General features: G+C 40.6%; 1 protein-coding gene across 3 annotated transcripts in view; it reads right to left on the reverse strand.

Annotated features, from left to right (window-relative positions):
* Positions 1-454: 454 nt before the first annotated feature.
* Positions 455-14,562, reverse strand: part of PCDH19 (protocadherin 19) — a 133,775-nt gene continuing 119,667 nt past the window's right edge. For all 3 annotated transcript variants that reach the window (XM_010821638.4, XM_010821639.4, XM_003588123.6), the window contains one exon: positions 455-6,278. In XM_010821638.4, the coding sequence (XP_010819940.1) occupies positions 5,689-6,278 (590 nt within the window). In that variant the 3' untranslated portion in view covers positions 455-5,688. The remainder of the gene's footprint in view (positions 6,279-14,562) is intronic.

The following is a 14,562-nucleotide window of genomic DNA, read 5'->3' on the forward strand; positions in this document are numbered from 1 at the left end:
TTTCTTTGCTTTCAAACCGGAAGGCATCAAAGGGGCAGCTAGATCATCTTTGTTTTAAACTCTCTTTTCCCCTGCTGTCAGCCTCTACTATTTCTCACCTTTTTTAAAATTAATTCTTCAGAGAAGTCCCACTGTGAAGTTGGCCTGAAATGGTTTATTCTAAAGAATGGTTTTAGTGCTCTTGTATAAGGTACCACCCAGGAAAGTTCCTCTCTGGATGTGAGTGGGTCTCCTTCCTCAGAAAAAGGTATTGACTAGGATGGGAAGGACAGGAGGTACTGAGGAAATGAGTGGAGCCTGACTGATGGCAGAATCCCCTCTTAGTTGGAGAGCTGGTGATTGTGTGGAATGAAAAAGGCAAGAGAAATCCTTTGGGTCCTCATGGACCCACAGTCACTCCCAACACCACCCCCACCCCGAGCCAACCAACACCCTCCGAGACACAATTCACCAATCATTTTTCCATAATAGCCTTTAATACTAAAATGCATTATATTTTTGAAGCAGAGAAAACACATTTAAGGGGAAAACAGAGAACCACCAGATAAAAGGAAACAATGTGGCAGATAACACCATTTAAAACATAACTGTAATAATTTAATAAAGCTGCTTTATCATCTTCATAAAATAGAGTGGTGATTCTTTTTTGTCTTTTTTCTTTTTACAATGATTCAATCACTGTGAAAATGTACATAACATACAGATCAGCATATACAACAATTTCACCTTCATATAGTCAGCAACAGAGACTGCTTAATGAGACATACTGTACTTGCATCCCTCTAAATTTCCACCCTGGTTTGACAGGTAAACAGTAATAGTGTCATCAGGCTCATTCCCCTCACTAGAGGAGCGAAGGCGTAAGCCTTTTGCAACTAATACCTTAGCATTCAAATAGCACAAGAAGGTATTTGTTGCTGAATTTCTAGCTCAAGCTAGTCTGGCTCTTGGTCATTAAAGTCTGCGTTCTAGCCTTCCTCAGCTGAACGCCAGCCAGTGCCAGTAAAAATCTACTTAACCAGTGCTGTAATGGTGTTAGCTGGTTTGTTTGCTAAGGTTGACAGCAACTTTCAGTTAGTAACAAGGTCATTTTTAATTGCCAATACAGCTGGAGCAACAATCAGCATCATCAGTTTTCCCTAATGACCTACAATGCTTTCCAATCAAGATCAGGTTTTCGTGGGTTGTTCTTTACCAAGAGCACCTTACAATATATATTTCAGACAAGGTGGTTGATTTTCTTTGTTTTTACAAAAAGCAATATGAGTTCTATTGGAAATTAATTCACTTTTACACAACATGTGACCCACAGGCCAATTCCAGCTTCACAAGAAAATAAAGAGAGCTGCAACAACTTCATTAGGACAATGTGTTTTGCTCTGGAATATTTCATTATCAATATAAAGCCACCCAGTCCCAGCCCCACCCCCACACATCCCCTTTGAATATTACTTTGTTACATACTTAAACTAAAGAACAACATCTCAATACACTTTAGTGTCAGCAGATACAATTTGACTCATGAAATGACATCCTTAAATGTAATTTTACTGAGAAGGCAAACACTAGGACTGTATACAATGGACTTCTTAAGCTCATTTATGCCAGTTTTTCAAAGTCAGTTAGGGTCTTATTACCCTGGATAAAGAGCCAAGTGGACCAGACTTGTCAGGATGCTCTGGGGACCATTCAACATCAAAATGATCCTCATAGAGTGAATTGGAATTCCAGCCAGAACTTCTATTATGTACAGTAATGATCCTTTTCCCACACTGGATGCCCAGTCAAGCTATTCTTACATACTTGTGTCTCCCAAAACTGCCCTTTGTCCTTGATGCTTCAAGTGGACCACTTTCGTTTTGCTTGTTAATATAATAGAGCAATATGAAAAGTTCAACTGAATTCCCTTCAATCCGGTGTATGTTGAAGTAACACTATTGGGATGACACTGGATGGCTCCAGTTTTCAGAGTTCTAAGTTGTATTCCTCTAATATTTTTGAGTAGTGATCAATGGGTCACCAACTTATCAGTCTAAATGGACACCTTAGGTGCAATTAGCTCTACTAGGCAAGTTTACACTGGAGCAGTGATACTCAAAATGTGATCCCTGGACCAGATGCATCAGCATCACTTGGGAATTTTTAAATCAGCAAAGACTCAGGCCTCACTCCAGACCTACTGAGCCAGAGACTCTAAGTGCAGGGCCCATCAACCTGTGCTTTACCAAGTCCTCAATCTTTAGTGGGCATTTGATCCACATAAATTGCTAGGTCTCACCCCCAGAGGTTCTGCTTCAGTTGGTCTTTGTGAGGACAGAGAATTACCATTCCTAACAAGTTCCCAAGTGATGTTAGTACTGCTGGTCCAAGGACTACACCTTGAAACCACTGCCTTTCAGGAAGTGCAGGGTCCCTTGGCCCATTACCTATTTGGGCAATAAAGTGGGCCATAATTTACTCTACTGGCTTTAAGAGAATCCAAGGGATGGTAAGTTTCCTTCTGAACGGGTTCATAGATTAGTCAGTATAGAGAAAAGAAAAAAGAGACTCCACACAGCACGGCTCCCTTCTTCCTATTTCTTATATGTATATAGCATGTTCCCATATTTGGGGAGAAGCAATCAATCAATGCAAACTAACCTGTTTATATTGCATGAAACCATTCACAGGCTCAGGGACATGCCCAAAGCAGTTAGTAGTAAAGCATGTCATACCTCAATATGCCACACCTAAACACACCTAAAACGTCAATTCCTCCCCAAAAGGGACATCAGAATAAGTGGAATAGAACTCCTTAAGATTTAGGAACTGAAATTGATCCCTCATATTTAAGTGTGTAACATATTTAGAGAGGAAAAAAAGGGAGAATGTTTGGCCCTCTGGCCTTTGTGGCTTTTCATCAGACATATTGGAAAGGAGAGAAAAACATGAACCAAAAGGGAAAGTTAGGATCCTTGCACAAAATTTCTTTTTGCAGGCACAGCCTGACTATAAAACCAGCATACAAAGCCCTCCTAGGATGCACTTGTGCTTCTGGGAGGATGTATACATCAGACAACTGTAGAGGGGGAAAAAAGATATTTTCTTAATGAGGGAAATTCTCTGAACATACTCAGTAAAGGATTTGGAAGCCAAAAAATATCTGACTGCCCATTGCGAACAAAGTATTTTAAGAAGGAAAAAGGATTGGTCTATTGCTTGAAACTGAATTCTGGAAAGAAAAAAAAAAAAAAAAAAACAGGGTGGGGGGCGGGGGTGAACACAAGAGAGAAGCAGAATCAATGTCACTTCTACATTAACCATTTTAAATTTGGCTGGTAAGAGACATGGCAGCCAGTGGCCACATAACATTGAATGCTCCCACTTGCCACAATCTTTTCAGCTCCCTCATCCCCACTGAGCACATAAGAAATACACCTGTACAAAAGCTGTCAAATCTGACTTGAAAGTGAGGTGGTAGCTAACAGTATAGCTAATATCTGGATGGATCAGCAGAGGAACAGTCTAAATTCTATGGGCAGCCATCATAAATTAAATGGAAAAAAAAGTTAATTTTAACATGCTAAATAAACTATTCACTTGCAAACAGAAATAAATACTTAATTCAAAATCTACTACTAAAATAAAATGAGTTAAAGGGGAAAAAGCGAGAGAATTAAATGAGCCAAAATGAAGATGCTATGATAATTGATTTCTAATTGTGTCAGTTTCAGGGGGAAATTTGCAGTCACACCAATATTCTGCATGAGGTAGTATTCAGCACTGAATAAGAAATAAGAATGAATTTGTAGCTTCATTTATAACTTCTTTTTCAGAAATATTCTCCCCTACTAACCCCATTCCCACTTCCTTACCCAGCCCCCTCCCTCAAACCCTCCTTCCCACAAAAGAAAATGTCCCCAGTTAATGTATAAAGCAGGAACTCAGGCAAAAATAACTAAAACATTTAAAAGAGTGGACTTATCTACCTAACTTAAGAAAATAAATCATCTTTTGCATTCTTAATGCTCTAAGCCTTTTTCTCTGCATATTCTTGAATTTCAAAAAATGAAACAAATGAGAACATAACCACAAAACTTGTTTCTCTAGAAACAACTCTTTTAAGACCAAGACAGAGCAAAGGTGACATATTTGTTTTTAAATTATGAACTCTTAGGCTGCAAGAATACTATGTTGGCTAGTGAATATTAATAGACAGTTAATAAACAGGGGAGTTTGAGGAATGTTAAACAAACAGAAAAAGAATGTGTGTAACAAACTTGTTAATAAAAATGGTGTATTCCTAGCCTACAGCAAAGAGTTGGCTAAATCTAAAGGATTTTTATTTTAATAGTTTCCTGTTCACATTTTTAATTTAAAAAATGTATCACTCATAAATACGAGTTCAAATGTCCAAGTGTCTCCATTCAGAAGGCACGATAATTGGATTAGGGATGCTGTTACCTGTTACCTGTCTTTTCCTAAACATACACTTTGTACTGCTTACTCTGTTCCTATTTATACTCCTATGATACAGAGCCACATGGAGTTCTCAATTCCAGTCCATGACGTGCTTTGCAGTCTAATTTCTAATCATGTTTGGGAAGCACTGAATCAGGAAGTATGTGTCTGAAAAAATGCTAATTTAAAATTCAAAATAGATTCAGTCTTTTTGAGTTTTAGATGATTGGAGATAGGGAATTTCTAAGCCTGGAAACTGATAACTTCAGGAGCAACTTTCCTGTTCAGGGCCTGAAAGTCAGAAAAATTGATCTCATAAAATTTTCAGCACAATATTTCTGACAACTGCAAATTAGATAGCAGAATATCCAAAAATGACTTTCTGTAATGATCTATCATGGATCTAGGCAAAAGCCTGAAAGTCAGGAAAAATACTCTGCAACGTGGTGAGCAACCATTCTGTGGGTATCCTATGTGAATGAGTACCCTCCAAGTACTCAGCCTATACATATGGCATTACTCATTCACTTGCCATCTCAGTTGTTTGCACTTTGTTTTTGTCTGTAGTTTTTTTTTTTTTTTTAAGAAAAAAACACCAATTTCTATAAGCCTTTTGCCACCACCACACATGTAGCAATTTGCAATATCAAATACGACAATAGCACAGCTAGCAAAAGTGTTCTTTAAAGCAGGGGTGTCCACAGCAAAGTAGCGGCATTGGAAAGTACTCGAGCTTCAGAAACAACCATTTGAGGACTCAATTTCACATCACTGAATCAATGAATAGCACACAATAAATGACCGTTAACTTGTCTATACTACAAACAGTGGCAAACTTATTCAAGGTGTCCAGAGCCTTTTTTTTTTTTTTTTTTTTTTTTGCTTTTTTTAAGTGTAATCCTCCACAAACAATGGTAATTTTTATTATAATTTTGACATAGAAAAATATATAAATTCAAACACTTAATACATAATACTTTTCCCAACTGAATTTGTCTCTGTTTCCCCAACATCAAGGCCCCATGAACGACTCAAGCCAAAGCTAATTTGCTCCAATGGAACACCCCTGCTGCCTGTTGAAACGAGAGGGATTGTCACAGATTGATAGTCATTTATAAACAATACATTTAGGGAAAGCTCTGAAATACAGCCACTCAAGAACCAACCATTGGTGAACAATTAAATGATCAGCTACTGCTTCTTAGCTAGCCAGCATGGTTTCTCTCTTTCTTCTTCCCCAAGACTGATTTAGAGAATGATATCCTTCAGACGCTTCACGCCAGGAGACTCTTTGTCTCGACCTTCCTTCAGAATGGGGTTGACCTCATGCACGACTTTCTCACCATCAGCTCCACGGGGTTCAGCTTCAGAGGGACGAGAAGGACCATTGTTGACATACTGCTCCAGATCACGGGCAGGGGGTGCCAGGGCAACAGTGTAAGACACAGAAGGCTTGGTAGGCAGAGGGCTCTTGAGGTGCAGAGGGGAAGTGACAGGGCTAATAGCCTCACAGCCATTGCCCGCCTCCCGGATAGCGCTGTTGACCTTGGGGCTGCAGGTGGTCACATCAACAGTCCTTCTCCCTTTCAGGGTGGGCCTCTCCTCAGCTGGGTGGTCGCTGACATCCTTTCCAAAGGTTGCAAAAGTCCGCTTGGTGGGGCCGCAGTCATCATAAGCTTCAACATCAGCAGCAGTAGCTTCAATGGACAGTGTGATGATGTTCCTCACATGCTCAGGGGACTTGGAGCAGGTGGGCATGGGGTTCCGGGGCATCCAGCACCTGTCAGAGTGGCCAAGAATACGGCATTCTTCCCTGCAATGAAATCCTTCATTCTGATCTGTTTGGAGAAAATTAAAAATATCAATTTCATCAGCTTTTCCCAGGAATCATCATTACTTCCCAGTGCTCAAGTTTCTTAGGTACCCAGAGGGGAATGACACTTTTAGATAGTCTTTTATTGCCTTTTGGGACAAGTGTGAAGAATTGGATTTTTAAAAAGCTGTAGATCTCCCCGCTAAACACTCTCCTCTCCCTTTTTATGATTATTTTTGTTGCTGCTTCCACTGCTGACAAAACTGAAAACCTAAAGGGAAACACACTATGATGAAAAATTTTATTTTTTAAAAAGTTTATCTGATGGTAAAGGTGCTGAGACTCAGCATTTTATCAACAATTCCTGCTAAAAATCAACTGTGTTTGAAACAGGTTCTAGCAGATATACTGAGAAGTCTTAGCCATGTTTTTGAGTAATAGCACTGTCAACCATGTTTCTACCCTGCTGCTGCTGCTGCTAAATCGCTTAAGTAGTGTCCAACTCTGTGCGACCCTATAGACAGCAGCCCACCAGGCTCCCCCGTCCCTGGGATTCTCCAGGCAAGAACACTGGAGTGGGTTGCCATTTCCTTCTCCAGTGCATGAAAGTGAAAAGTGAAAGTGAAGTCGCTCAATCGTGTCCGACTCTTCATGACCCCATGGACTGCAGCCCACCAGGCCTCTCCATCCATGGGATTTTCCAGGCAAGAGTACTGGAGTGGGGTGCCATTGCTTTCTCTGGTTTCTACCCTAGTCAATGATATTCAATGCTTAATTTTAGATTAGTAACATACTCTTTGAAAACCCAATCACATCACTTCTTTTTGGCCACCAATCTCACCAGCCAATCTCCTTACTAAACCCTTTACATGACTTCTCATGATTTCCCATGAGGAGGAATATACTGAGATCTCTTCCTTCCATCTGATCCAGAAGCTATACCTGGCCTTGTGCACACATCCCTCATGGGTTGAACATCATTTAATTATACTCAGCTAGCCATTCCTTATCTTTCTTATCTGCAATTTCATTTGAGTCATAGTTCTTAACATAATTTCTTCATGGATTACTTTAACCCTATCATAGATGATCTCAGCAGACAGAATTCATAATTATTGGCAAGACATGTTTTTCTCATTTTATCCCAGGTTCATTTGGAGTTAAGGTTTTAATTTGGCTCTCAGAAAAGCTTTCTATATGGGCTTCACTAAAGTATGGACTCAGGGTTAACTTCTACCTGTCCATTGGAAAACTGTTAATGTCTGGTTTAGACCTCTAGTTTTCCAGATCAATTTATATTTATGTTACATTCTTGCATGAGGATGACCTAGTGAAATTTTTCATATCACATTGCACAATGCATCAAAATATGAGCAGCTTAACATTTATAGATGTCCTTGGGGTAGGACTGGAGGAGGTAGGGAGACAAGAAGAGATTGCAAAGACAAAAAAAAAGTTGGAAATATGTGCTATGAGTGCTTTTTTTGCAGGAAGAAGTCTGCAATTCAGGGACTTGCCTGATATTAGTCTACATATAACACACCTTCCTTATACAATTGTATTTCTATTTTTTAGTATTTTTCTTGAGTTTTTAGAGTAAATGATACAGCAAAGAGATAATTCTCTGCCTCATTTACCAAAAGTTATTTTGGTAAAGGGGTACTTGGGAGGACGTTCAAGAAATAATGATTGAAATGAGTGCATATTTCATCATTTGGAGAAAAAGTGTTAGAAGCAGCTAAATGTCAAGGCTTAATCCAGGCTGAGTTCACATTTCAACATGACTCTGGAAATGGCTTTTGACCTAAATTACAGAAAAAAACAGCCAAAGATAAGACCTCCTTCAATATACCTGGACACAATTTACTGACTTATCTTTAAGATGGCCAGTTTAAGCCCCCTTTCAATGATGGAGAATGAAACTCTCAGAATTTTGCAGTTGGAACCAAATAACAAATGAGCATCATCACGAAGAAGATAAGTGCCTTCTTCATACATAGGACAAAGCTCCCGCAAACTGCAGGACACTTCTACATCAGGAATGCCTGGCCACCTCTGAGAAACGAGGGTTTGTCAAAGCCCTTTCTCTGCCTCTTCCCTGTAAACTTTCATTGCTGCCACCTGATGACTTGTGCGCACCAGGACCCAGAGACCCCACAGAGACTGAGACAGAACTGTGTCTGAGTGTCTCCTGTGGAGGTATGGGTCAGCAGTGGACTCCTGCAGGGGCAGGGGGTCTGGGTGCAGCAGACCTGGGTATGGCATAAGCCCTCTTGGAGGACGTCACCATTAACCCCACCACCTAGCTACCAGAACTCTCCATCAGAGGGCAGACAGACTGAAAACAACAATCACAGAAAACTAACCAATCTGATCACACAGACCACAGCCATGTCTAACTCAATGAAACTATGAGCCATGCCGTGCAGGGCCACCCAAGATGGGTGGGTCATAGAGGAGAGTTCTGACAAAACATGATCCACTGGAGAAGGGAATGGCAAACCACTTCAGTATTCTTGCCTTGAGAACCCCATGAACAGTATGAAAAGGCAAAATGATAGGATACTGAAAGAGGAACTCCCCAGGTCAGTAGGTGCCCAATATGCTACTGGAGATCAGTGGAGAAATAACTCCAGAAAGAATGAAGAGACGGAGCCAAAGCAAAAACAACACAGAGTTGTGGATGTGACTGGCGATGGAAGTAAAGTCTGATGCTGTAAAGAGCAATACTGGATAGGAACCTGGAATGTTAGGTCCATGAATCAAGGCAAATTGGAGGTGTCAAACAGGAGATGGCAAGAGTGAACACTGACATTTTAGGAATCAGGAAACTGAAATGGACTGGAATGGGTGAATTTAACTCAGATGATGAATATGTCTACTACTGTGGGCAAGAAGCCCTTAGAAGAAATGGCATAGCCATCATAGTCAACAAAAGTTGGAAATGTAGTACTTGGATACAATCTCAAAAGTGAAAGAATGAACTCTGTCTATTTCCAAGGCATACCATTCAATATCATGCTCATCGAAGTCTATGCCCCAACCAGTAATGCTGAAGAAGCTGAAATTGAACAGTTCTATGAAGACTTACAAGACCTTCTAGAACTAACACCCCAAAAGATGTCCTTTTCATTATAGGAGACTGGAATGCAAAAGTAGGAAGTTAAGAAATACCTAGAGTAACAGGCAAATTTGGCCTTGGAGTACAGAATGAAGCAGGGCAAAGGTTAACAGAGTTTTGCCAAGAGAATGCACTGATCATAGCAAATACCTTCTTCCAATAACACAAGAGAAGATTCTACACATCGACATCACCAGATGGTCAATACCAAAATCAGATTGATTATATTCTCTGCAGCCAAAGATGGAGAAATTCTATACAGTCAGCAAAAACAAGACCGGGAGCTGACTATGGCACAGACCATGAACTCCTTATTGCCAAATTCATACTTACATTGAAGAAAGTACAGAAACCCACTAGAACATTCAGGCATGCCCAAAATCAAATCCCTTATGATCACAGAGTGGAAGTGAGAAAGAGATTCAAGGGATTAGATCTTATAGACAGAGTGCCTGAAGAACTATGGATGGAGGTTCCTGACATTGTACAGGAGGCAAGGATCAAGATCATACCCAAGGAACAGAAATGCAAAAAGGCAAAATGGTTGTCTGATGAGGCCTTACAAATAGCTGTGAGTAGAAGAGAACTGAAAGGCAAAGGAAAAAAAGGAAAGATACATTCATTTGAATGCAGAGTTCCAAAGAATAGCAAGGAGAGATAAGAAAGCCTTCCTCAGTGATCAATGCAAAGAAATAGAGGAAAACAATAGAATGGGAAAGACTAGAGATCTCTTCAAGAGAATTAGAGATACCAAGGGAATATTTCATGCAAAGATTGGCACAATAAAGGACAGAAATGGTATGGACCTAAGAGAAGCAGAAGATATTAAGAGGTGGCAAGGATACACAGAAGAACTGTACAAAAAAGATCTTCACCCTCCAGATAATCACAATGGTGTGATCACTCACCTAGAGTCAGACATCCTGGAATGTGAAGTCAAGTGGGCCTTAGGAAGTATCACTATGAACAAAGCTAGTGGAGGTGATGGATTCCAGTTGAGCTATTTTGAATCCTAAAAGATGATGCTGTCAAAGTGCTGCACTCAATATGCCAGCAAATGTGGAAAACTCAGCAGTGGCCACTGGACTGGAAAAGGTCAGTTTTCATTCCAATCACAAAGATAGACCATGCCAAAGAATGCTCAAACTACCACACAATTGGACTCATTCACACGCTAGTAAAGTAATGCTCAAAATTCTCCAAGCCAGGCTTCAACAGTACATGAACCATGAACTCCCAGATGTTGAAGCTGGATTTAGAAAAGGCAGAGGAACCAGACATCAAACTGCCAACATCTGTTGGATCACAGAAAAAGCAAGAGAGTTCCAGAAAAACATTTCTGCTTTATTGACTATGCCAAAGCCTTTGACTATGTGGACCACAACAAACTCTGGAAAATTCTTAAATAGGTGGGAAAACCAGACCACCTGACCTGCCTCTTGAGAAATCTGTATGCAGGTCAGGAAGCAACAGTTAGAACTGGACATGGAACAACAGACTGGTTCCAAATAGGAAAAGGAGTACGTCAAGGATGTATACTGCCACCCTGATTATTTAACTTATATGCAGAGTACACCATGAGAAACACTGGGCTGAATGAAGCACAACCTGGAAATACCAATTACCTCAGATACACATATGACACCACCCTTATGGCAGAAAGCAAAGAAGAACTAAAGAACCTCTTGAGGAAAGTGAAAGAGGAGAGTGAAAAAGTTGGCTTAAAGTTCAACATTCAGAAAACTAAGATCATGGCATCTGGTTCCATCACTTCATGGCAAATAGATGGAGAAACTGTAGAAACAGTGACAAACTTTATTTTGGGGGGCTCCAAAATAACTGCAGATGGTGACTACAGCCATGAAATTAAAAGATGCTTACTCCTGGGAAGAAAAGTTATGATCAACCTAGACAGCATATTAAAAATCAGGGACATTACTTTGCCAACAAAGGTCCATATAGTCAAAACTATGGTTTTTCCAGTAGTCATGTATGGATGTGAGAGTTGGACCATAAAGAAAGCTGAGCACTAAAGAACTGATGCTTTTGACCTGTGGTGTTGGAGAAGACTCTTGAGAGTCCCTTGGACTGCAAGGAGATCCAACCAGTCAATCCTAAAGGAAATCAACCCTGAATATTCATTGGAAGGACTGATGCTGAAGCTGATACTCCAGTACTTAGGCCACCTGATGAAAAGAACTGACTCATTGGAAAAGACCCTGATGCTCGGAAAGATTGAACGCAGGAGGAGAAGGGGACCACAGAGGACGGGATGGTTGGATGGCATCACTGACTCAAAGGACATGAGTTTGAGTAAACTCTGGGAGTTGGTGATGGACAGGGAGTCCTGGCATGCTTTATTCCAAGGTGCTGCAAAGAGTCAGACCCAACTGAGTGACTGAACTGAACTGAACTGAACTGATCACTTATCATCATTCAAAACACATATGTTCCTGGGAGGCTGAAAATATGGGAAACATGTTGGGATATACATGGGAAACACTTAGTGTAGACCCAAACATTATGAGTGAAAGAGTCTATAGCTGATCCACCCACATTTTTTCATTCAAATCTAGTGCTTTCTCCAGAAGACCCCAGGATCACTACAGTAGGACAGAATTCACACCTCAGAGTTTTCCCAAATATGTTTCTTCTTCAACATTTCCTCTGAGGCCTATTTTATAACTCTTCAAGTAATAGCTGTAAAGAATTAGTGTGACTATTTGTTTGGAGGTGGAGAATAAAGAGGTGCAACTGGGGGACCAGTCCAATAACTAACTTCCCCATCTACAAATCTGAGTAAGAGTTCCCTAGAAGTCTGGAGAGGCAGGTAGGGAGGAAGGGAGAGAGAGAGAAGAAGGAAGAAAAGAAAAAAAAAATGTTCAGAAGGTTATGGGATCCCTGGCCATTTTGTCCACAATTAAGGCAAGGAGGCATAGAGCTCTTAGCCTTTGAACCCTGAAACTGCAGCCATATGACCAGCTATGAAGAGGAAATCCCAGGTGAACTTCAGACTAATATTGCTCATACTCCCAGGGCAGAGCAGTGATGAACTACAATCTAGTAGAATATTCCCAATAGGTTCAAAATAAAGCTCTTTTAAGTCTCAAGTTTTGAGTTTCAAGTGGTTGTCTTAAAATGTGAAGATGCAGCTCTTTTTTCAACACAGTTCAGTAAGAGAACGCCATCCATGTGTCATCCCCAATCCATGTACAGTTCTCTTTCCCTATGCTGAGTGAGTGATAGTCACTCAGTCATGTCCGACTCTTTGTGACCCCACAGACTGTAGCCTGAAAGGCTCCTCTGTCCTGTCCTCTGGAATTTTTCAGACAAGAATCTTGGAATGGGTTGCCATTTCCTTCTCCATTCCCTATGGTAGGCTGCTTCAAATGAATGTGAGGAGAACTTGATCGCCAGCATACACAGAGGGCAAAGACTCCAGAGTCAGACATCTGTGAGATCTTATGAACTGAGGAAGACCAGAGCAGGGAACTTAGTCATGTGAGAAGTTTCTCTGCAAAGACAGTACTTGCTTTCAGCTGACCCACTGCCTAAGTGAATAGATCACTCTCAGGGAAGAGGAAAAGGTAAACTTACTCAGGGACCCCAGGAATGCAATTAGTTTAAGCCTACATACCAATTTCACTAAGCCCACTTCAGTCCTATAGAGTGAGAATAATATGCAATTTTCTTGGATTAATTACATGTACATATTAGGTATACTGCTCTTACCCCATGCAAGTGAAGACTTGAATCTAAAAGATTTATTTACTCACAGTGTCTCACTCTTAGCTTAGATCTAATCTCTTTATTTCCTTAAATCCTTACCAAGGGCAGAGACAAGACTTGCTATTTATCATTTTAGTATCAAACAACACTCAGTGACATTTGTGTCAATACTATTGAAACAAAATCTAACCTAGCTTTAGTGTTTATGGACATACGAAATATGAAAGAAAACATAGAGAATATAAGTGGACAGAAAGAAAGTGTCTTCCCAACCCAAAGCAACCTACATTCACAAATGTAATGTAGATGAATTGTTGTGTGTTTAGTTGCTGAGTCATGTCCGACTGATTTGTGACCCTATGGACTGTAGCCTCTGAGGCTCCTCTGTCCATGCAATTCTTGAGGTAAGAATGCTGGAGTGGGTTGCCATTTCCTTCTCCAGGGGATCCTCCCAACTCAGGGATCGAACCCAGATCTCCTGCATTGGCAGGTGGATTATTTACCACTGAGCCACCAAGGAAGCCCCTAATGCAGATGAATTACCTTTTGAAAATAAAAACTTCAGTTTAGTAAGGAAATTAAGTGTGTATTAAAAGTGAGAAAGTCATGGCACAAAGTCCCTTTAAGAATAGCAGTGATGACAAACCAGATGAAAAAGGCAAAGAGGCTACTTCTGGAATTGCCTAGGCCTGATACAGATCATATGCCTGCCATCATGTAACACTGTGGCTAGGGATGGAGCTATGAGACTAGAGAGAAACCATTTTGTATCATCACAAGTTAATTGTCAAGATGCTGGCTCCAGGTGAAATAGAGGTAAGCTAACAATTCACCAGTTCCTGGCTAAGATTTCTCACATGAGCCTATTTGTGACTCTATACCTTGTTATAGATTGCCGGGAGAAATATCAATAACCTCAGATATGCAGATGACACCACCCTCATGGCAGAAAGTGAAGAAGAACTAAAGAGCCTCTTGAGGAAAGTGAAAGAGGAGAGTGAAAAAGTTGGCTTAAAGCTCAACATTCAAAAAACAAAGATCATGGCATCCGGTCCCATCACTTCATGGCAAATAGATGGAGAAACAGTGGAAACAGTGAAAGACTTTATTTTGGGGGGCTCCAAAATCACTGCAGATGGTGACTGCAGCCATGAAATTAAAAGACGCTTACTCCTTGGAAGAAAAGTTATGACCAACCTAGACAGCATATTAAAAAGCAGAGACACTACGTTGCCAAGAAAGGTCCATCTACTCAAAGCTATGGTTTTTCCATTTGTCATGTATGGATGTGAGAGTTTGACTATAAAGAAAGCTGAGTCCCAAAGAATTGATGCTTTTGAACTGTGGTGTTGGAGAAGACTCTTGAGAGTCCCTTGGACTGCGAGGAGATCCAACCAGTCAATCCTAAAGGAAATCAACCCTGAATGTTCATTGGAAGGACTGATGTTGAAGCTGAAAT

This window comes from Bos taurus, chromosome X (assembly GCF_002263795.3).
Source record: "Bos taurus isolate L1 Dominette 01449 registration number 42190680 breed Hereford chromosome X, ARS-UCD2.0, whole genome shotgun sequence".
Lineage (NCBI taxonomy): Eukaryota > Metazoa > Chordata > Mammalia > Artiodactyla > Bovidae > Bos > Bos taurus.